The following is a 24,537-nucleotide window of genomic DNA, read 5'->3' on the forward strand; positions in this document are numbered from 1 at the left end:
CAGAGCAGAGCATAGCTTCATCCTGTGTGTGCAGGAGAAAAGGTGAGCAGCTTAACTTTATTTGCAATAAAATATATCTGCTTTCAAAATTGCTTCAAAAATTCCACACAAGGAGAAACTCGTTGACTGTAGCAATACAACGATTGGGTTTGGGTTCAAGTCTCCAGTTTGGCAGATAAGTTGCATTTAGCAAATTCTCAGCCAGGCTGTGCTTTATCTTGAGAGGAAAATGTGGAAGGACCCATTCTGCCATTTTTTTAAAAAAAAAGAGAAGCAGACACCAAAGTGTAGAGCAGCATTGATGGCAGTGGAAGAGTCTACAGAATTTAGCAGCTCGCCCACCAAACTTAGAGAAAGTGTGGCAGTGAAAGGGAATGGGACAAGGAGATCCACTCAGACACTTGTGGCTTTTAGGAGTTTCACTTGGTGAATAAGCAAGAACTGAAAAGTAATTAGCATTTATTAGGTTTTAATCCATACTCTGCTAAATAAAATTGATATAGAGCTAGCCAGCAAATGCTGTAACTATACTAGAGCAAAAGAACTTCCATTTATATAGCGCCTTTCACGTCCTCAGGACATCCGAAAGTACTTCACGGCCAATGAAGTACTTCTTGAAGTGTAGTCATTAAGGAAGCACAGCGAGGTCCCACAAACAGCATTCAGATAAATGACCAGATAATCTGTTTTAGTGACGATGGTTGAGGGATAAATATTGGCTAGGACGTAGGAGATCTCCAAGTGCTTATTCGAATAGTGCAGTGGGCTCTTTAAGGCCCATCTGAGGGGAAGAGTCAATGCAGTGCTTTGGCACTTCAGTAAGAAACAAGTTGTATATTTTAGTGGGTTCTTAAGAAATGACCAGACTTATGTGTAAGCAACCAAAAAGTGTGGCATTTCTGATGACCCGCTCTCCATTGGAGATGACATTCCCTGCATAATACTATTTGCAGCATTGGCGTATCACCTCTTTCATTTTTTTTGAGAAGTCATTGAAACATCTTTGAATTATGCTCTTCTGAGTACTTTTTAGCTTGTCTTTTCCCAGCAGGTGGTGCAGTAGAGTGTGACACTCACCCTTTTTATAACCTTGGGATCTCAATTTAACAGTTCAACGATCTTCTGATTCTTTGAGTACAGTTGGCTCATCTGCTTGTCACCACAGCTTCATTTGAGACGGTGTAGAAAACTATATAAAAACATTTCAGTTTTAGGATCTGCATCAGTACTTCTAATGAATATCTTGCAATCCTCATTTTCCACTTTATCCTTTGACAGTAGCGGTCCTTCAGAGCAAAGTAACAGGAAAAATTGCTTTACAGATCATAAAATTTCATAGTCCATTAATTTCTATGCTTTTGAAGGGCAAGCAATGTAATAAAATCAAGGTGAAAGTTCTGCTGTCTTCCAAATTAATGAAAGCAAAAATCACCACCATATACAGCTGGACTTGGTAGACGAGCAACATTATTAACTTTTGGTTCTGTAGTTATTTTCAGGATGAAATAAAATCATCGTAGAACTTTGGCATTTGCAGATGGGGAATGGGGTTAGTGATATGCACCCATGATTGAGATGAGGGTTTAGGAACATAGGAACAGAAGTAGGCCATTTAGCCCCTTGAGCCTGTTCCGACATTGTGAGATCATGGTTGATCTGTGATCTAACTCCACGTACCTGCCGTAGCCCCATATTCCTCAATACCTTTTGGTTAATAAAAATCAATCAATCTCAGATTTGAAATTAACAATTGAGCTAGCATCAACTGCCATTTGTGGAAGAGTGTTCCAAACTCCTACCACCCTTTGCGTATAGATGTGTTTCCTAACTTCACTCCTGAAAGACCTGGCTCTAGTTTTAGGCTATGTCTCCTGGTTCTAGATTCCCCAACCAGCAGAAATAGTTTCTATCTCACCTATCAGTTCCCCTTAATATCTTGAAAACTTCGATCACATCACCCCTTAATCTTCTAAATTCCAGGGAATACAATCCTAGTTTCTGTAATCTCGCCTTGTAATTTAACCCTTGGAGTCCAGGTGTCATTTTAGTAAATCTACGCTGCACTCCCTCCAAGGCCAATATATCCTTCCTAAGATGCGGTGCCCAGAACTGAGCTCGGTCAGTACTCCAGGTGTGGTCTAACCAGGCCTAGTATAGCTATAGCATAACCTCTACCACTGTGTATTCTAGTCCTCTAGATATAAAGGCCATCATTCCATTCGCCTTTTTGATTATTTTCTGTACCTGTTCATAACATTTTATTGATCTATGTACATGGACCCCTAAGTCTCTTTGGACTGCCACTTTTTCAAGCTTTTCACCATTTAGAAAGTACTCTGATCTATCCTTTTTAGGTCCACAGTTTAGCCCATTCACTTAATATCTTTTATTATTTGTTTCCCTGTAACTAAGTTCCAGGAGGTCCACAGTCTGCTGATTCTTGCTGTCTATACAAACTATTTGGGGGAGGTATAAATGGGCTGCCAACACCTGTTGAACCTACCCCAGTAAGAGTTCATCACCTTCAGGAGAGATGGGAAAAAAAAATACTAACATCTGGGGCACTGGGCGGTGTGAGTTCTAATGCTGGAGGTTGGGTATAAATCCAGCACAGAATAGCAGCCTCAATCTGATTCCTATTGGGTGTGGGTCCAATGCATAAACTGCCCATAATTTGGCACAAATTGTCAGCATCAGTCAAAAATGTATCATCCCCCACCAAAAAGTGGTGGAACTGGTGTGATAAATTGGAATATTGCAACCATATACAATAATAACTATGATCCTTGTGTAACTTTTAATTTGTCTATTTTCTTTCAGGAACAATTGATAATGTGACCTTTGCTGCGGGAGTCAGCTACATCAGTATAACACAAACACCAACATCTGAAAACAGTGAGTTTACAGTGTGCTTAATTCCATTTTAAAGCAACCTCTCATGTACAGTACTTGCAGTTAAAATGCCGAACAGTCTGTTTTTGTTTTTTTTCTGCTCTATGTAATTTGTAGACTTAAATTTTTTCAATTGCAACATGGGATTGTAGTTCTGAACAATATTTGTATAGAAAGGTATGTAAAGCAGTGTTGGGGAGGAGATAATAGGAATGTTACTGAATTATTATGTAATTTTGAATCATATGCAAGTATAATTTGGCATGCTTAGCAAATTAGAAAAGTAACTCACGGTTTGAAAATTTAGTCTGATGTTTCATTTAGAATATTCAACTACTTTTTTCAGCTTAGCATGAAAGCCTTTAAAGAACTTTGGTGTCTGGAACCAGGTTCACTGAACTGTTGAGCTCATAAGGCAGTCCAGCCCTGCAATCCTGTTTAGGCACAGGTGATGAAAAGGTTATAAAGAGTAATCTTGTTGGTTTGAACTTTGGGTTAGAGATTTTTTTTCTCAGATGCTGCTGTTGCTTCTTTGCTAATTTTTTAATGTAAAAACAAATGGGTGAATTGTCTAGAATACTAGGTTCTGTGGCTTTTGAAGTGGTATTAGCTTAAAGGGTAGCAACTGTGGAAGAAATCAGTTTTTTATAAAAAAATCTTGAGTTGTTAACCGTAGGACTTTGAGCACCATGGTTCAGGATAGTATTTCAGATTAGGAACTAAAGTCCTGTTTTGGAAGTAAAACTGTTAGTGGTGATGAAGTTTTTACTTCATTAGTATAATTGCCTTCGATAAAGAGTGGGGAGGGAGAAGTTAAGGAACTGTGTGTTCTTCCATGGTGCTTGATGAAAGGATAAGTTTTTCATCTTTACTACCAGGCAAAATGATCCACCACTAGATGGGAAAGAAAGCTGAAGTTCTGCATAAAATTAAAAACGAGTCATGCCTGAGACTTGAGTGCACAAGTTTAAATCTCTTGGCGGCTGCTCCTCAGGATATTAATTGGTTTAGTACCAGTGTAAGAATTGCAATTACTGTAGTTTTACCCATCTTTTATGATCCTGATGACTGTGGACTAAGTATTATTTAAAAGAAAGGGCTAATTACTCACTTCTCACTAACAGGTAAAGAACATTCACAAGAACAGCAGAAAAATCTGCTGTGCCTAATGTCCCCAGATAAACCGTAAGTAACTAATTACTAGGAGGTGGTATTTGGGTCTTTGGCATCAGATGTTCAAATCAACTTAATGATGTGCTTTTGAAAGTGGCATAAGAAACTTCATTCTGAATGTTTTCCAAAAGGTGGAGAATCAGAAGGCCTTGTTCACATTTTGAAATACTTCTCATGTCGTAACACTGGGTCACATAACTTATTCCCTTGAGAGTTATCATTGGTTTGCCAAAGTATTTTTCAACATAACACCAGAACATAGTATACCAGCAAGTGTAATTCTACCACTTGCTAGTCTTTCATAGAGATGCATTAACTAACACGACTTAATGTTTACAATATCATAACTAATACCATCATGAGAGTGCATTGAGAATTACAATAGGTGCTTAGTTCCATATTCCTGATGGATATAACTGTTACTTAAGTGCATCACAATATCTCAGCCTCAGCAGGGATCTGTTTAATGACAGTTTAACAGAGCTAACTTCAGTGTCTGTGATGCAGTGCATCTTCAAGATTAAGTTTACATTTTGTATTTAATATGTCACTGAGAAGTTTCAGTATTTGGCTATTCCTCTGAGCTAGGAACTTAAACATATCATCTCTTCCTTTTAGTAGGCTGGCTATTGTAGCATTGCCTTCCTCTGTGGTGCTTAGCTCCTCCTCCTCTGAATGCCCTTGGCGAGACACCATCTGTTGTCATTTTCTTGCAAAGAATTATTTAGAAATTAGAACACAGAAACAGGCCACTTGGTCCAATAAGTCCACATTGGTGTTTATCCTCCTCATGAGCAGTTCCCGTGTGCCACTCTGTTCATGTTATCCCTGGTCCTGCAACTACCTATCTTTCAATACGATGCAATTCAGGCAGGTTCTACAACTGCTCCAGGTTACCCCCCAGGGCCGTGAATTAAAAATAATCTTCCTTGAGTTTAATATTCTGTACTACTTGCCATAAAACCCAGTATTCTATTACCTTTACTTAATGGCCATATCCACTTGAGGTGCTGCTTTTAATGTCTTGATGTTGGTCTTGCCAGCGACATCCACATCCCATGAATGAATTTTAAAAAATCTCCTACGTCCTGCCGGAGCTTTGCATCACTGCCTCTTTCTGTTCTGCCATTCTTAATATAAATTTAATAGTAACCTAGCTGACATGTATTAACTTATCATGCTTAAACTCCTCTGCATTCCTACTCTCATCAAATTCCTGTTCTGGAAATAATGTTTTCTCTCTATGCCCATCTCGCTCCCTGATCAGCTCACTCTGTGGTGTGCTCTTGCTATTACCTTTGTTTATACTCCTACCAGATTCACCAAATCAGTTTCAGCTGCTAATCGGGGTAACCACACAGTAGATTAAATAACACCTAACTGGTGACTGCTACCTGTTCACTGCCAATTCACTACAGTTGCACAAATTTAAAGTTAAAGAGGCAGAAAACAACTCGAGGTTCTGAATTACTTATTTCTACTCACCACTGAACGCCCACTCTGACCAAATTACTGTTTTCACTCTAATTCCCACCAATCTGTGGTGCACTCGTCCTTGTCTAAGCTGAACTAATCTTACCAGTGCATTATTTCTCTAATATATATTGTTTTACGCTCCATGGGTTCACAGACCTTTAGCTAATGACCAATAAATGTAATAGACTTCACAGATGTTGATTGATTATACTTTTCCTAATCTTCCACTTTTTACTCGTGACCGTCTCTTTTTGCAGAGCTGCTTCAGAAGTTCTTCACAACTTTTGAATGTTTTATCCTTTCCACAAAGCTTATTTAACACTTTTGTCAAACTTCTTTTGAAAATCTGCCTCTCTGGATGGGGAAAAAAAGCATGGTTTTGTACCTTAACTTTTATTAAGAGTATGATGTGGAGATGCCGGTGATGGACAAATGTAAGGAATCTTACAGGTTGTCGTCCAACAGTTTTATTTGAAAATCACAAGCTTTCGGAGGCTTTCTCCTTCGTCAGGTGAGTGTGTGATTCCTTGAAGGTTACCACATATATAGTCAGAACAATGCCTGGTGATTAGATAATCTTTCCAACTGCCCGTTGTCAAGGCAATCAGACAGAGAGACTGTATATTAAGTTGTCCTGTATGTACTAACGGTCCGAACCCAAAGAGAGAGAGAGAGAGAGAGAAACATCCAAAAGGAAGAGAGAGAGAATGACCAGTTGTATTAAAAACACAACTTTTTTTCGCTGGTGGGGTTACGTGTAGCGTGACATGAACCCAAGATCCCGGTTGAGGCAGTCCTCATGGGTGCGGAACTTGGCTATCAATTTCTGCTCGACGATTTTGTGTTGCCGTGTGTCTGGAAGGCCGCCTTGGAAAACGCTTACTCGAAGATCGGTGGCTGAATGTCCTTGACTGCTGGAGTGTTCCCCGACTGGGAGGGAACCCTCCTGTCTGGCGATTGTTGCGTGGTGTCCGTTCATCCGTTGTCGCAGTGTCTGCATGGTCTCGGGGAACATTTCAGCAGTCAAGGACATTCAGCCACCGATCTTAGAGTAAGCGTTCTCCAAGGCAGCCTCCCCAGACACACGACAACGCAAAATCGTCGAGCAGAAATTGATAGCCAAGTTCCGCACCCATGAGGATGGCCTCAACCGGGATCTTGGGTTCATGTCACGCTACATGTAACCCCACCAGCGAAAGAAGTTATGTTTTTAATACAACTGGTCATTCTCTCTCTCTGTCTTTTGGGTTCGGACAGTTTGTATATTCAGTAGTCCTGTATGTACTGTCTCTCTGTCTGATTGCCTTGACAACGGGCAGTTGGAAAGATTATCTAATCACCAGGCATTGTTCTGACTATATATGCGGTAACCTTCAAGGAATCACACACTCGCCTGACAAAGGAGAAAGCCTCTGAAAGCTTGTGATTTTCAAATAAAACTGTTGGACTATAACCTGGTGTTGTAAGATTCCTTACATTTATTAAGAGTAGGATAAGGAGACACAGGTTCAAGTTTCGAAAAAAAAAAGGCAAATTTAAATGATCAGGAACAACTTCTCAGCAGTGGCTAACACATGGAACTGGAGTAGGCCATTCAGCCCCTCGAGCCTGTTCTACCATTCAATTAGATCATGGCTGATCTGTACCTCCACTCCATTTACTTGCTGTTGATCCATATCCCTTGATACCCTTACCTAATAATGTATCACTCAGTTTTGAAAATTTCAATTGACCCAGTATCCACAGACATTTGGGGGAGGGAATTTGTATTCCAACCTCCTTGAGATAATGGCCAACATTCCATTAGCTTTTTAAATTACTTTTTGTACCTGTACACTAGATTTTAGTCATGTGTACCCGGAAATCCAAACCCTTTGCTCCTCCACAATTCCGACGCTCGCCATTTTATGAAAAAATAATTCTGATTTTGTCTTTTAGATCCAAAGTGAATGACCTCACTTCCCCACATTGAACTCCATCTGCCACAGTTTTGCTCACTTAAGCTGTGTTCCTTTGTAACTTCCTGGTACAATCTACACAACTTATTGGTCCTCCCAATGTAGTGTCATCTGCAACCACTCTTCCTTCATCCAAGTCATTAATATATATGGTGAAAAACTGAGGCACCAGCACAGATCCATGGGTAACACGAGTTATCACCTGCCAATTAGAATATTCCCTACTTTCTGTCTCCTACCTTCCAACCAATTACCAACAGCATCCTGGATATAGTAGAGGCAAAAAACAATTAGATGCTGCAAAGCGGGGAGGAGGTGGGGACTAACTCTGGTGCTTCTGGAGGGACAAATTATGTGCCGGATGACCTTCCTCATCCGTAGTTAACTTGTGAGCCATTCAAACATGCCTTCTACTGTATTGGTCAAATAAGGACATCTAAGATACAAGTTTTATTAAATAAATCTTAAGCCACAAAAATGTTAAGGGTCAGGTTACAAAAAATGAATTTGAAGGTTTCCAGATATTTAGCAGATTTGAACAATGCTTTGGTATTTGCAAAAAAGAAATGAGGTCACAGATGGACTTAAAACTGTCTTAGTTTGACATTGCTGCTTGTTTTTGTGTCAGACTTGGTGAAAAGGTTTCTTAATAGTACATCTGTTCACCTAGGGCTCCTCACCCACGGCAGTGGAATGTAGAGTCACCAGCTACCAAGAAAAGGAACCAAACCCAAGGCAGAACAAGATCTGAGAGGAAATGCCCCCTAATGCCTTCCAACTGAAGCAGAATTTTACAATTTGTATTGGAGTTATGAGTGCTTTGAGAATGTGTGCTTTCTTCTACCTTGCTTGCTAAGAATTGCTTAAAAGGTAAAGTACTTCAGTTCTCTGCCTGCCCCCCAAAAAATGTACAGAATACTGTAAACATTTGCTAGTTACTGTCACTAATTTCTCAGCCCTGTGGAAAGTCACAATTGTATCAAGCAACCATGCCACTGATGTCATCCTGCTGTGTACTCGACTACTAAGTGCTTTTCTGGCTTAGATACCTACTACTCAGCACCTATTGGATTCTTTAGTTGAGGCTGCTGCATGATATGAAAGGGAACCAAAAATGAGCTGAAGTACAACAACAGATGTGGTTGTCTTACCACAGAGAGATTGTTGGGCCATATTTTAGGCTGTATTTATATGACAACTTTTGTGTTGATGCAAAGGGCTTTTGACTTGCATTGATGGAAAAGTGGCAGAGTTGGGTCCTGCTTTGACTGTGTACTAAAGTCAAACAGGTAAAAGCCCCTCCAGGAAGCCCCTTGTGTGGTTTGGCCATACGCTCAAACTGGGTTTTAAAAGTAGGCTCGAGCAATCCATTGAATCTGTTGATGTGCTTTTGTAAACTTACTTTTACTAACAGATCTATGTCATAGGATGGGAAAAAAAATTGAAATGAATGAGCAACCTGTTGTAGTATGTCAAGTATCCCAAATGAATAAGTCTAAACAGCTGAGTAACTTTTTAAATTTCCTCTTGCAATTCATTTACAAGACATGTTAATTGCTAAATCACAATTTCACTACTTCTCAAAACTACAATCATGAGTCTGTTGCTGTTTGCCATTAACACCTAGGAAGAAATCCTTCAGTTTGTAATATGTACAAAGATTCATACCTGTGCTACAAGCAGTAACTATTCAGGGTTGATGACAAACTGCTCTTGCTTTGATTTCATTGTTCATTATTCTCAATGTGTGACTTCCTTGTATCACTTCTTAAACAGTGTTAACTTATGTTTAATCATCCCCACCTCCCCAACACAAGCAGCATCTTGCAAGAATAGTAAAGTAACTGACCAGTATCTAAAACCACATGGTGGTGCTGTGTGGACACTGAAGAGTGTCTGGAACTAGCTACTATAAAAATACAATATAGTTGGTTGCAGAGCCAGTGTGATATAAATTTCAAGCACTCTACACTGAAACTTACTTTGAAGTTGAATTTCTACGGACAATTTTCTATTAGAACCCGAAAGAGATTCAGTGAAATTACTGGTGGGTTGACAACAGCTGGTTTCTCGACCTGAATAAGACAGTCCTTATGACATATGGCCTTACCAATTAGCTGCAAGGGAATCTGCCTGCATTCCTGTTCACTCTTCAGTGACCACTCCTGTAAAGTGCATGTAGGTTGATGTTGGGTGAAGATGAGATTGGGCTGTAATCTGATGCTCCCCTACCATGACTAAATGACCCATCAACACAATGTTCAAGTTCATACATGAAGAATGGCTGTTTTGGGAAATTACAGGAGGAAAATCCATGTGTGTCAAGGAGTGGGGTGGGAGATCTCAATTCTGGTTTGGATGACTGGGATAAAGTTGCACCTAGCTACAGTAAACATTTCCCCTTTCATTTTCTGCAATTAATAGTGGGAACGACTGATGAAAGGAGAAAAAAAAACAGATCTTGAGTAAATATTCAGCTAAATGCAGAAGGCCATCAGCATGATTGCAGAGGTAGACTTGATTGCATTTCTATTTCACTGATTTAAGGAATGACTTTTCTTTAAGATAATATATGAAAGGAATTGTGGGACCTGCTAAATTAGTGCTATCTTAAGTTTAATGAATATCTGTAAGACTCTTGCCTAATTATAGATTTCTTCTTAAACTCAGTGGCCAGCTGGATTTTTTTTTAAACAGAACAAACCTCTTAGGAACAGAGTTAAAGGGTAGTAATGCTACAGCTCTAATCAACTTACCACACTGCTGTTTCAATGAATTATGAAGTCATAAACCAGCATCAAGAAAAGTAATGTTTTATTAATTTTGAACACATTAAAAAGATTTACTGTTAGTTTTGTATCAATTTTAACTAAGAATTTTCAGTATTCCATGTTTAAATTAAATATAACATGCAAATGCACATCAGTTTAAAATTAGGGTAGTCCAGTATTCACAACATCTTGCAATGCACATTTTTAGAATTGTGTTTTTTAGACACTATGTAAAGTAAATGTGGAAATACATTGTGAATATGGGTTCAAAATCTTAGGCAATTCCATATTTGTCCTTTGTTCTCCAAATACACTTAAGGAAGCCCAGAACTCAACATTGAAACCATTTTTGAGTTATCCATATACCAAATGCAGTTTGATTTTCTCTTTCCTCCCACAAATGTCAAGAATGATCTGGAATGTTTCAGGGTTTAGTTTACAGGTCCAGATATAATTTTTGGTAGTTCCTATAAAGTTAGTAACTGAGATTTTTGCATGAGCATTGACAAGTGTTATTTGACTTCTGCAGCAATTTTAACTTTTGTATATGGACATACTAATTTAGAGCATTTAAGCAGATTGCAATTAATGTTCTTAATCAAAGTCCCCATTTTATGGCTGTCCACAAAAATGCAGATTGTTAATTAAGTTAGTCTTCTGCATGTACAATAGGCAAGGGGAATATGATTCCAAATTCTCAAAAGGTGCAGTGTGACTCCAGTGTATGGAATGTGTTCTTACCTAATGAACATTGCTAATATCCCAGATCAACTTAGTCTCTTTGCAAGTAATCAATCAAGACAGGATGTACAAAAGTGTAATTACTGTCAAAGTGCTGAGATAAGTAATGAAGGGTTTGGCAGGACCAAGCATTCTATAGAAGCTGAACTGTGTTCAAAGAGTGAAGATTTTTTTTTTCCTTAGTTTAATAATTCTTTCCTCACACTTTCTATGCCATAATTAACACCAGCTTGGAGCAGAGTGTCACTTGTCTGCCTGAGGTACATCAAGACAGTAATACTTTGTAAAAGCTTATAAATAAATTCATGAATCTTTGTCCCCATTCCAGTGGCCATTTTTGTTTACTTAAAACAATGCAGAAAATTATACATCCAGCTGATTGGGGCTAAGCTTGCAAAAAGGGGAAATTTTTTTGGTGGATGTTTAGGGTAGGAGATAGGCTAAGCAGATCACTACCAAGGCCAATTTTTTAAAAATGTTTTTTCCAAAATTTTGGGTTAACAGGCCCATTGTGCAAGGTTTTAGTTCAGTGGACTATCTTCTGCAAAATTCAGGAGCTTGAATGAGCCAAATCAAATAGACTGCACCATATTTGCATTTGCTAACAAAGGCTCCCATGATAAATATGTCATTGATATCAGGGGGAAAAGGGAAAACATTTCTTTGGTAGCTCACTGAAGCTCAAGAAGAGCTTTTGCTGATGTGACAGCTTTCTAAAGTAAAATCATCTTGCTGCCTTGAACTTATATAGTGTTCAAAACCATGAGGATCAAAGGGGACAGAATTTTGATTTGGGAATGCGTCAGGAGTAGAATGTGCAATTCTCCTACTTTAAGCACACTGTGAAGTTAAAAGTTTCCTTAAACTAAAAGAATCCATTGAAACAACTCCCACAGACTGGCACAATATGGGATTCTTAGAAATAAAGTTCAAAGCTTTGAGATCTACAGTGGTCCTAAGTATCAAGGAGTGAAGTTAATAACTTTCTTTCCAAGTAAAGGCACTTAAGAATGCATCAATTCATATCAAATGAACTAATGCTGTTGGTTTCTTCTCAATTGTAGAATGTCCAAGAAAACCTATGTCCCTTGCATAGAGATAAATAGATTGAGCTTATCCCATATGAGTAGCATTCTTGTATGACTGCCATGGAATCACATTCCTCCTTCAATAAGTATTTGCATTGAGCTGAAGAACTTAATTGAAGAAAAGCATTCCAAGATTATTAGCAGATGCTAATGATTGTGAAAACTCATTTTGCAAAAGGATAATTTACCAAAAACAAATAGAAAATGTGCACGTTAAGGCAACCCTATTTGCTATGGGGGGAAAAGGGTAGGAATATAGGACTAAGTGAAAGCAAAAGTTCTTAAGTGCTAGCTCAGAGCTAATTGATGATCAGGCAATTAAGGATTGTGCATGTCCACCTTTAGATGACAGCTGTCTGTATATGGAGAACAACCAAGAGTTCATTTTTGTGTTCAATGAATTATTTCATGGACAGTCTTAACAATTAACCACTGCCACCAAAAATAACAGATAAAGAATTCTTTAACAGGCACTTTGTGTGCTACAGTTTAAAGCAGCTAATTCAATTCACTCCATCAGATTACAACTAGATCACAACATTTTCATGTCCTTTATGCTACCTAAATAAGTTGACAGTTAATGGGAAAACATGGTGTAGCCTACAGAAAAAAAAAAGTGGATTATGATGGCTGTAGAGTACTGCATTCTCAAATTACTAAATCCAGAACAAAATGCCCTACATTTCTAATCACTTAATTTTAGAATAAGTTCCATAGAGATATGTTTAGCTAATGTGACATGAGTTTAATACATCAAACCTAGTTGTATACATTTAAGCAAACAATTAATATATACAAAACAAATTCTAGGATTTTTGGACCATTTAAAATCATGCTTCAAAATAAAAATTGAAACACTGCACTTTAAGCTCAAACTGCAGCAGATACAGGAACTCAAAAGAAATGTAACCCTGCTGTGCTTCATACGGCAAATAGACTCCAAACTGAAACTTTTGGAAAGAATGGCAAGTTTCCATTTTGGATCGATTGAAGTTTAACTTTCTGCTCAGAAGTGGAATTGACAAGTTTTTTTTAAAAAAAAGTAAAGATAGCTCCACATTTTGCATTGGCACACACATACAGGCTGCACCTTTTTCTTTAAAACAAAAGGAAAACACAATCAATTGAAGCATGATCTGAGGCTTCTTCCCTTCACGGAGAAGTGGCTGAATTTTAGAGTGCAACCTCTATGCGCAAAGAGCCTAACAGATTTACAAAATATGAGTACAAGACAAAAATTGGACAACTCAGATGTTCTCAGGCTACCTTGCATACAAATTTAAATTGCAATGAAGATCCAGATCGTAATTCATTTCACCGAAGCTTGAAAGTAAAGTGTTAGCCTACTCTCCACAGCTGTGATTTCAATCCTTCACTGGCAACCAACTTCACATATAAAAGAAAATATTCTGTTGCATTATGGCCCTAATACAAAAGCATTTAATATATACACACACCATACCATTTTACAAAATATACTGGCCCATAAAATGACAGCTATAACTACAAAGAAGGAATCACTGAATGTTATTACACGAGTTTTGTAATTGAATATTTGTAAATAAATTTGGTATACTGAACTGTAAGAATTACCTGCTTATTCTTCTTGGACCAGTATATCAGAAAAAATCATTTCAAAAATATTAAACTATAAAATGCAATCATTGTCTTATGATTTAACAAGATCAACTTTATGGTTGTTTTAACATAATACTGCATTTTGTGTTAAATACTCTATAGTCAGAAGGTCGTGGGTTCAAGTCCTACTCCAGAGACTTGAGCACATAATCCAGGCTGACACTTCACTGCATTACTGAGGGTGTGCTGCATTGCCAGAGGTACCATTAAACAAGTCCCCATCTGCCCTCTCAGGTGGAGGTTGAAGATCCAATGGCACCATTCGAAGAAAAGCAGGGGAGCTCTGTTTCCTGGCCAACATTTAGTGGTGTTGGTTGAGGGATAAAACAGATCATCTGGTCATTTATTTTATTGCTGTTTGTGGAACCTTGCTGTGCGCAAATTGGCTGCCACATTTCCTATATTGCAACAGTGACTACATTTCAAAAGTAGCTGGTTGTAAAGCGCTGTGGTAAGTCCTGAGGTTGTGAAAGGCGCTATGTAAATGCAAGTCTTTTTCTTTAGTTTTTTTAATGTTAGTCTTACTAATCAAACTGAAAGATTGGTCAAATTTATTGGAAGCATCCATTTTACTTGCATTGAACAAATTTGGAAACATTCTTATAGACAAACTGGAAGAATCTGCTGCAATTGTTTATGAACTGCAACAAAGTTTTAATGTTGCATTTCTGAATTTGACTCTTGGGTTGGGAGACTCAGGCTTAATCCCCCATCCTAGGTCAAAGTTAATACCGGACAAAGCTCAAGAAGAAATGATCCAAACTTTAAAGCCCAAAAAGGATTGTTAAAGATCACTTTCTTGAATTGTCTGATAGACTACGACTAAAAATGTCCCCTGCTATAAATAAAATCAAATGCTTGGATAGCAAAAATACCAGCAAGTAAACACAAACCTTAACTTTTGTGCTTTTATTTGTCAGCGGTGGAAAGTGTTTCAGGTAGAAGATTCACTAGCATGTTTCTTAATTGCAGAGGTTTTTGTTTACTGTGCTTATAGATTTCATTTGAACTTACAGAACTACTGGATAAAAATTTAGTAATGACTAATGGTTAACGTTTCTCCCCAGTCTCAAAAATCAGAGGGGAGGTTTCTGCCCGAGAGGTAATTAGCATTTCTTGGCAATCAGCGTTAGGGGCACATTGGCAGTGTTGCCTTAGAAAAAGGGCAAGTTTTTGAAAAGAAAGAAAACATTCCCAAATAACCCTAAAAATAATGCAAGTCATTGAACAACCATCAGATGAATTTAAAATCAGACTAGATGCGAAAGGACTGTGTTGCAGGAAAACACACCACCCCCTAGTGTTTGTCATTGTACAATCTTACTTATAAAGTAATGCAAGTTAAATCTCTATGCTGATCAACCAATAGACAATCAAGAACAGTGTGAATTTAATTCCTAAATAAATCTCTGATGCAATGTAAACTCAAGAGGATAGAACAATTTGATTTTGCACTGATTCCAGAGTGTAATTTTCCCAACCAGTGATAGTTTTACAATATAGTACTTGATTGTATTTGTCTCAACCCCTTCCTTTAATCAATTAAAAAAAAGATAAAAGAAACTGCCTCTTTCAACATGCAAGGCAAAAGCCTCTGCTTGTCCAAAATGTAAACTGCTTCTCAGCAACAAGCTATTCCATTTAAAATATATATTTCTTTATAAATGCAACATATTAGAAATATCACTCCTTGGCTTTTGCTAACAAGGCAAATAGAGAAAACATTGAGAAAAATAGTACATACAGTAACTAAATAAATTCAATACTGGTTTGAGTATCCTTTCTTTAAAGTTTTATTTCATGACTTTGCTTTCCTGGCTGTGCTGGGAGAGGTCGTCTTAGCAAGCAAATTGGCTGGTTTGAAAATAAAAAGCCATGAAGTAATGTTGCCTATCAACTCAACATTTGAACAGCATGAACTACAACAACTCATGAAACGTAAGTACTGAACACCTCTGAAAGAATCTTCAAAAATACTTTTCCTATCCATTGACTTCCTGTAAACTTCTGTCCATTTTCCTCGTGTTAAAGAATAATCACTTGGCAGTTTGGTTATCTTAGGGTGAGGAAAAAATTACCGAGGGCTCCTGGTTAATGAATTGATTTTCCTTTTACGTGACAGTTTTGAACATACACTGTACAAATTTATACAAATTAAGATGTTTAGTAATTTCCCATAAATATGGAACCTGGATAGATCTCAACAGAAAAGGCAATCATATTAGCTTACCTATTCCCCCACAGGCAACTGTGGTGATTTAGTACATCCTTTCTATAGATCAAAACCATGAACCAATGACAGGTATTTCATTTTTGAGATGTGTCATTTGGGCATTTGGTTCTAATTTTGATGTATTGATAATGGCCAGGAAGCAGTACACCGTGAGTATGTAAAACTTTTTTTCTGTATCAGATTTTAGAACAGTTAGCCATACATTAAAGCAGCAGAGATTAGGGGATCTCATTACCAGCACTGAGACAATATGCAATATCAAAAACAGAAATTGAAGAATAAAAAAACTTCATTGTTTAGTGGCAGAAGTGGTCAACAGCTTTGGCAAAAATACTCATTTTATATTACAAGTCTCTGGCATTAACTTCCGTACAGATGTGGCCCATGTAAGTTAACAAATGCTTAAATTTGCTACTGGTTTGAGTTCCTTTAAGAGGTATTTTTCTGTCGTCTTCACTTCTCTGGTCTTCTCCCCTTTCAGATAACAAAAGAAGATTTGTGTCGGAAGTCTCCCTGTAATGGAGGGAAGGAACAAGTTATATAGCAGATTACACTTAAAAATTAGTCATGCAGTCCTACATTGAAACTTCCATAGGCCCGAGGCTCAGAACCTCATTTTATGGAGTTCAAACTTTTTGAAAATATCAAACCATTGAATCTGAAGTAAACATAAAAGTTGCAATACAGTTCAATTCAATGAGAAGTCACAGCTCGCCAGGGGATCTAGATCAGCAAAATCTCAGGATTATGGTAGAAGATGCATCCTTTTAAAATATCTAAACAATGTATTGGCTCCATTACACCCATCCCCCCTTGTGTCCCCACCAAAAAAATCTCAGCTCTTATTACTGTGTGTTTGCTGTTCATTTCAATGCTCATCTTACCTCATCATCTACAGGATTTGATCTGACATAATCAACACCATCTGCTTTTGAGGAAGCCTTGTAACTAAAACAAACAAAATTAAACTTTTTATTGTTTTATCTTGTATAACTAAGCTCCAATAATAATTAAAACAAATTATAATCTAATTATATGCTCAACTACAATTTAGATTGCATTAAATAAATCACCATTCGTGAGAATTAATCTAAAGTTAATGATATTTACATTAAAGATATTCAGAGGTACATTAAAATAGAGTAGCATTTCATTAATAGGGTGTTTTTTTGTGAAGCCTTCATGATTTCCAAGCTGAGGAAGCTGACCTACTTACATGTACGACTCATACCAGTCATCATTCAAAGCTGTACACCACTTTAAGGTGAACTAAGTTGATGTGAGAAGATACAAGTGTGAATCCTGCATTCCCAGTAGGGAGCGGATCACTGGCACATGTCTGGTGATTTTCCATTTATTAATTTTAATAAGTGGAAAATCATGGGCTGTGTGCCCTCAATTTCACACAAAAAACTCCCAGTGACTGGCACTCCATTCACAGAATTGGTCCGATAGTTTTGGTCTCAGCCATTTCCCTGAATTGCCGGTCAGTTCAATTTTTTGTGCTGTATCACACAGATTAAGCTGAAGTGAATGTGAGCTAGATAGATAAATAAAACTTTCAAAAAGGGAATTGGATAAATAGTTGAAGGGGAAAATTTTGCAGGGCTATGTGAAAAAGGCTGGGGAGTGGGACTAATTGGATAACTCTTTCAAAGAGTGGTGCACAATGGGCCAAATGACCACCTCCTGTCCTGTTCTTGGCATCCCAAAACTCAAAATGATACCCTTGGGTGTTGAGGCCAATCTATTTCTAGTATACAGATATTTATTATGGGTTAAAAACAGATTCCAAGAATGAGCAACTCTCACCTGTTTTCAGGTTGTTTCTCTGGGGGTGGGGGTGGGGGAAGGAGGAAGGAAGAGAACAGTATTTAATAGAAGTTACCTTGCGTTGTGACAATACAATAAACAAGTAAGTTAACAACCAAAGTGACATTATGAAACAGAAGATTAATACTGTAAATAATGATCTCTGGTGCATGCATACTTCTAATTATCTTCCTACAGTTTTTCATTATCATGAACAATACAAGAACAAAATGGTGTTGCATACTACTGAAACCATGCTTGCCTGCACAGAAGATGCTTTAATATTTTAACACTACACAAGTAGGAAACATTAGAAAGAATATTTATTTAGAAGGCATAAATCACATTACTTCTAATTAGCTAACTGCTAACATCACCATAACATTCCAACCTGCATTAAGTTAGTTAGATTAGTCGTCCCTCAAACGGCATACAGCTATTTTTGTTGCTCATTTACCATTGGATTACAATAAAAATTATAGCAATAAACATCCTTCCCCTGACTGCATGAACCAGAGGTTTCTTCAAAAGGATGAAAATAAAGAAAGAGTGAAGGTGACTTCTTACTTGCAAAGTATCCTCGTTTATATGCAAGCCTGATGACAATGGTTATAATCAGTAGAACAAGAACTACAACAAGAACACCACCAATGATCGCAGCAATATTAATGTCATCTGCAGGATGACAAGAGAATATTAATTACAAATTATTCATACTGTAATTAAACCACAATATCAGGAATTTTATTTAGAAACAGTTAAACGTAATACTTATGCAACAATTATTCATATTTTTATAGCACCTTTTACGCAAGATGTAGTACGGTACTTCATAGGGCAGCTCTCGATAGCAAAGGAGGAAGTAGGAGAGAAATCAAGGGGTGCACAGTGAAGTCGTGCTTTTTGCGACAACTTTTAAAGTTGGGGAAACAGGTAGGATATGGAGAGATTTAGCAAGCGAATCCCACTCTGCAGGAATGGCTGAATATTCCGACAATTGACAGTGCAGCAGTGGAAGGGATGAACAAAGAAACAAAGAGCATAGGATGTACAAACATGGGGTTGACTGATGCCATGAAGGGATCTGAAAATACAGAATTTTGAAGGCAAAATGCTATGGTACGGGGTGTCACAGGAAATCTGCTGGGACACTGAGTGATGAGTTAGCGAGAGTACTGCGGGGAGGAGGAGAAAGAAGGCACAGAGGCGCAGGTGGGGGGGTGGGAGGGAGGAGAAGGAGTAAGGGGGGGGGGGGGGGGAGGAAAGAGGGAGGAGAAGGAGTAAGGGGGGGGGAGGAAAGAGGGAGGAGAAGGAGTAAGGGGGGGGGGAGGAAAGAGGAGTAAGGGGGGGGGGGGGAGGAAAGAGGAGTAAGGGGGGGGGGGGGAGGAAAGAGGAGTAAGGGGGGGGGGGGGAGGAAAGAGGAGTAAGGGGGGGGGGGGAGGAAAGAGGAGTAAGGGGGGGGGGGAGGAAAGAGGAGTAAGGGGGGGGGGGAGGAAAGAGGAGTAAGGGGGGGGGGGGGGGAGGAAAGAGGAGTAAGGGGGGGGGGGAGGAAAGAGGAGTAAGGGGGGGGGGGGAGGAAAGAGGAGTAAGGGGGGGGGGGAGGAAAGAGGAGTAAGGGGGGGGGAGGAAAGAGGAGTAAGGGGGGGGGAGGAAAGAGGAGTAAGGGGGGGGGAGGAAAGAGGAGTAAGGGGGGGGGGGGAGGAAAGAGGAGTAAGGGGGGGGGGGGGAGGAAAGAGGAGTAAGGGGGGGGGGGGAGGAAAGAGGAGTAAGGGGGGGGGGGGAGGAAAGAGGAGTAAGGGGGGGGGGGGGGAGGAAAGAGGAGTAAGGGGGGGGGGGAGGAAAGAGGAGTAAGGGGGGGGGGGAGGAAAGAGGAGTAAGGGGGGGGGGGAGGAAAGAGGAGTAAGGGGGGGGGAGGAAAGAGGAGTAAGGGGGGGGGAGGAAAGAGGAGTAAGGGGGGGGGAGGAAAGAGGAGTAAGGGGGGGGGAGGAAAGAGGAGTAAGGGGGGGGGGAGGAAAGAGGAGTAAGGGGGGGGGAGGAAAGAGGAGTAAGGGGGGGGGAGGAAAGAGGAGTAAGGGGGGGGGAGGAAAGAGGAGTAAGGGGGGGGGAGGAAAGAGGAGTAAGGGGGGGGGAGGAAAGAGGAGTAAGGGGGGGGGAGGAAAGAGGAGTAAGGGAGGGGGGGAGGAAAGAGGAGTAAGGGGGGTGGGAGGAAAGAGGAGTAAGGGGGGTGGGAGGAAAGAGGAGTAAGGGGGGTGGGAGCGGAGAGGAAAGAGGAGTAAGGGGGGGGGAGGAAAGAGGAGTAAGGGGGGGGGAGGAAAGAGGAGTAAGGGGGGGGGGGGGGGAGGAAAGAGGAGTAAGGGGGGTGGGAGGAAAGAGGAGTAAGGGGGGTGGGAGGAAAGAGGAGTAAGGGGGGTGGGAGGAAAGAGGAGTAAGGGGGGTGGGAGGAAAGAGGAGTAAGGGGGGTGGGAGGAAAGAGGAGTAAGGGGGGTGGGAGGAAAGAGGAGTAAGGGGGGTGGGAGCGGAGAGGAAAGAGGAGTAAGGGGGGGGCGGAGAGGAAAGAGGAGTAAGGGGGGGGGGACGGAGAGGAAAGAGGAGTAAGGGGGGGGGACGGAGAGGAAAGAGGAGTAAGGGGGGGGGACGGAGAGGAAAGAGGAGTAAGGGGGGGGGGGACGGAGAGGAAAGAGGAGTAAGGGGGGGGGGGACGGAGAGGAAAGAGGAGTAAGGGGGGGGGACGGAGAGGAAAGAGGAGTAAGGGGGGGGGACGGAGAGGAAAGAGGAGTAAGGGGGGGGGGGCGGAGAGGAAAGAGGAGTAAGGGGGGGGGGCGGAGAGGAAAGAGGAGTAAGGGGGGGGGCAGAGAGGAAAGAGGAGGGGTGGAGAGGAAAGAGGAGTAAGGGGGGGGGCGGAGAGGAAAGAGGAGTAAGGGGGCGGAGAGGAAAGAGGAGTAAGGGGGGGGGCGGAGAGGAAAGAGGAGTAAGGGGGGGGGGCGGAGAGGAAAGAGGAGTAAGGGGGGGGGGGGCGGAGAGGAAAGAGGAGTAAGGGGGGGGCAGAGAGGAAAGAGGAGGGGTGGAGAGGAAAGAGGAGTAAGGGGGCGGGGGGCGGAGAGGAAAGAGTAGGGGGGGGGGGGTTGGGGGGAGGAGAACTTGATTGTGCTCATAGGGCCAGGCATCAACATCTGATGAGGTTGTATTGAGAGAAAGGTGATGTATAAATTATGCTGCAGTGAGGAAGCGTTTCACTGAAATTTCAATTGGTTTACTGTGAAGAATCATTACACTTCATAACACCTTTCATTCTTACCTTAAAACTATGCTAAAGGCAAACACATTTTTGCATTGCTACCCAGTTGCTTTGTAATGCAATTGCATACGTACACACATACTGACCACAGGGGAAAGTAATAGTTCTATTGCTCAATTCGGAGCTAACGTTACTAGGACAGGACTTTTAACATTAGAAATGCCAGTCATAGTGCCATCTACAGGAGTAATAGGATTTTGTTGTGGCCAGAGCCTGACATTGTTCTCAATGTATTTTGAAACAGAATGTCGTGACCTGCTCATCAATTTTAACATACGATAGGAATAATATGGAAGAATTGAGTGCAAGTCCACATTTTTGCACCCCATCCAGTGTTGTTAGGCCACAGTCCTACCCACTGGCATACATGAAAATGTTAATTGATTTACTGGTCTACTAAACATTATTTCAATGATTTTGTGCACTCAGTTATTTGGTGCATTTTTAAAATTATAAAGCCATGGGGTCTTCTGACGTCCACCTGAAAGGGCAGACAGGACTTTGGTTTAACTTCTCTTCCAAAAGGCAGCATCCCCGACAGTTCAGCACTCCCTCTGCACTGCATCAAAGCGTCAGCCTGGATTATGTGCTCAAATCCTGGAGTGGGGTTTGAGTCTACGACCTTCTGAGTGGTGGGACCCTGAACCAAGGCTGACGCCCAAGTTGATAAAAAAAATTAGACAAAAATTGTAAAATAAATACATTTGTAATTGCCTGATCAAAATACTAAACGACTTACTACCTTACCAGTGGTCAGAACACTACAAAAAGTAGATTAGGGCAACTTACAGACTTCCATCCGCTGAGGTTTACACTTTGCATGTCCAGCATTATTCTTCGCAATACAGTGATATTCTCCAATGTCCAGTTTTGAGGTGACACTGAAGCGCTGGCAAAGTAAAATCACACATTTATCAACTTAATCTTTAGAGCAAGATTCTTTCTTGAAACGACTTGTTCCCCTTCCTGTGCCATGAACCACCCCCAAGCTGAGAAGGCAGGCAGGCAAACTGATGACAGGCTTCTATGAAACAGACCACTGAGAGGTATGCAAAAGAGCCTGTTTAACTCCCTCCAAGTTCTCTCCCTCTCTGTGGGAGAGGTATTTGGCCCCTTTCAGTGCCACCCAATCCATAATACTACAATCATAATACTAGGATAGTTCACCTATTGATGTTATCACTGATGTGAACCCATAATCAACTGCTCTATGACAGAGTTGGGGCTGCAACTGGGCATGTCAGCTGTAAAATCTATTTCTTGAAAGTAGCTTTATTCCAAATCATTGCAAAATAGCTATTACTGCATTTGTAGTATTGTAGCAGTGAAAAGTTGGTGCAGCAACTGTGCTTTCTGCCCATAAACTTTATCAAATGTCTTAATATGAAGTAACACTTTTCTATCAACATTTCCCATTGTAAATTGTTAGGTCAACATTTCCCATTCAATTTTGCCAAGTTATAAGGTCACAATGTAGTTTCAGGCTGGTGGTCTGTAGAGTTTCTGAAGTGTCTCTCCCAACTCAATCATTTTCCAAATTAAAAAACTTGCATTCATCAACTGACTGTGGGCAACGCTACAGGCAATTTATTAGTATTATAAAATATGCAATCATAAAACTCCCCCCTATGAAATGTTGGTGAAGAATCATTCTTTAAGTGTCTAACTAACACACAAAGAAATTCATGAATAGAAAATATTATATATTAACACTCAAAATGAAATCTCATGGTCGATAGCATAAAGCTTATTTGGTATTTGACGTCATCTCTAGGGTTGCCAACCCCCCGAGGATTTCTCTGGAGTCTCCAAGAGATTAATCATTAATTCTTGGACACTGCTGCGAGCAACCCGGGAGAAAAATAACAGCGACATTTAAAATAAAAAAAGTGTTTTTCTCATTTTCTTTGAGCATTTTTGTTTATTAGTTATGAAAACATTGGAGATGGGGAGAAAAGGCTGTTTAACTGGCTGGGTTGATTGGAGGCAGGAGGTCAAGTGACAAAACCTCCAGGAATACGTCCAACCAGAGTTGGCAACCCTAGTTATGTCTCAACATTCAAATTAGCAGGCAAAAACAGGAACTGCTGCTGGATCAACGTCAAGTAGATATTTAACGTATTAGTATGCAACTCATTCAAATGGAGGTTAGTCATGCCAGTATTATTCCACAGTGCAGAATCCAGGAGAATCTACACTGCAAGATTAAATTTAATTTTAAAGAGCAACTAGTGTCTTGGAAAAAAGTCAATGGTAACAATGTTTTAATTTGTCTTGAAAATTTAAGGTCAGATTTCATTAAAATACATCATTTTACTTTAAATGAATGTAGCATTGTTTCTTCTCCCTTCCAAATAAACAGTTTGGCAAACACTTTTTCCACAAGATCAATCCCCTATAATCCTTGAAAGACTTTTAACATTTGACATTATATGATAGGCAAATTACAGGTTAGTAATAATATATTAAAGACACTGAACAATTGATTACCAGAGTTCCTGTACTGTAGTCTATTTTATAAGAAGAATTAATGAATTTTGGACTGGATTTTGGGTCACGTGGGAGAATGTCACCATTTTTGTACCAAGTATATGTGGATGGTGGATAGCCTTCATGCTCAGTACATGTCAAAACTGCAGTCTTCCCAACTGGCACCGATTTAGGTACAGCACATTGTGGTGCAATTGGTTTCACTGTGGAAAATAAAGAGTGTTCAGCATGGTATAATATTGAGTTTACAGCTCATGCACAATACTTACTGGGTGAAATTATAATGCAAGATACCTTTCAGTGAGATTTCACTGAAGTTCATCAGCGAGTACCTAATTTACATCACCCATAGTGCATCTGATAATGCATTAAATATGCATGCACAGTACTTGGAGCTAAACAGATTTACACAGAACAAAGTCCATATAAACTACTTTACAATGTAGCATTCATCAATTGACTGTGGGCAATGCTACAGGCAATTTATTAGTATAATAAAAATATGTAATCATAAAACTCCTCCCTACGAAATGCTGGCCAAAAATCACTTTAAATGTCTAACTATAATGAGATAGAACATTAAAAAAATTAATGAACAGAAAATTTTTATGATGATATATTAGCATACAAAGGGATATGTCATGGTAGATGGTATAAAGCTTGTTTGATATTTGATATCGTGTCTCAACATTGAAATTAGCAGGGACTTCAAATAAAGTTCACAAGAAACATATTTATAGGTGATAATATAATTCCACCCCCAAAACTTGTATTTTATCTTTTTTTTGAAAAAAAGTCAACGTCACAAAGCAAGATGGGCTGCAGGTGGCTACTGGAGCCAGGTGAGGAAAGCCTGTCGTAACCTGCTGGGTGGGGGAGCAATTAGGGGCTGTGAGGGAGCAAGAAATTCAGGTTAGGAGGGAAAGGGGGTCTAAGCCTACAGCCAAGGTGATATATTATGTGAGCTAAC

The 24,537-nt window shown here is 39.9% G+C and overlaps 2 protein-coding genes across 2 annotated transcripts in view; one reads left to right on the forward strand and one right to left on the reverse strand.

Moving 5' to 3' along the window:
- ncapd3 (non-SMC condensin II complex, subunit D3) overlaps positions 1 to 11,333 on the forward strand; it is a 70,199-nt gene extending 58,866 nt beyond the window's left edge. The window contains exons 34-36 of the mRNA XM_067971022.1: positions 2,821 to 2,895; positions 4,017 to 4,077; positions 8,170 to 11,333. Coding sequence (XP_067827123.1) covers positions 2,821 to 2,895; positions 4,017 to 4,077; positions 8,170 to 8,281 — 248 coding nt within the window. The 3' untranslated portion in view covers positions 8,282 to 11,333. The remainder of the gene's footprint in view (positions 1 to 2,820; positions 2,896 to 4,016; positions 4,078 to 8,169) is intronic.
- The window catches only part of jam3b (junctional adhesion molecule 3b), a 59,494-nt gene continuing 45,253 nt past the window's right edge, over positions 10,297 to 24,537 (reverse strand). The window contains exons 5-10 of the mRNA XM_067971023.1: positions 23,568 to 23,770; positions 21,867 to 21,966; positions 18,350 to 18,457; positions 17,783 to 17,801; positions 16,855 to 16,918; positions 10,297 to 16,483 (exon numbers count right to left, since the gene is read on the reverse strand). Coding sequence (XP_067827124.1) covers positions 16,448 to 16,483; positions 16,855 to 16,918; positions 17,783 to 17,801; positions 18,350 to 18,457; positions 21,867 to 21,966; positions 23,568 to 23,770 — 530 coding nt within the window. The 3' untranslated portion in view covers positions 10,297 to 16,447. The remainder of the gene's footprint in view (positions 16,484 to 16,854; positions 16,919 to 17,782; positions 17,802 to 18,349; positions 18,458 to 21,866; positions 21,967 to 23,567; positions 23,771 to 24,537) is intronic.

Source organism: Heptranchias perlo, chromosome 33 (assembly GCF_035084215.1).
Source record: "Heptranchias perlo isolate sHepPer1 chromosome 33, sHepPer1.hap1, whole genome shotgun sequence".
In the NCBI taxonomy this organism is placed as follows: Eukaryota; Metazoa; Chordata; class Chondrichthyes; order Hexanchiformes; family Hexanchidae; genus Heptranchias; species Heptranchias perlo.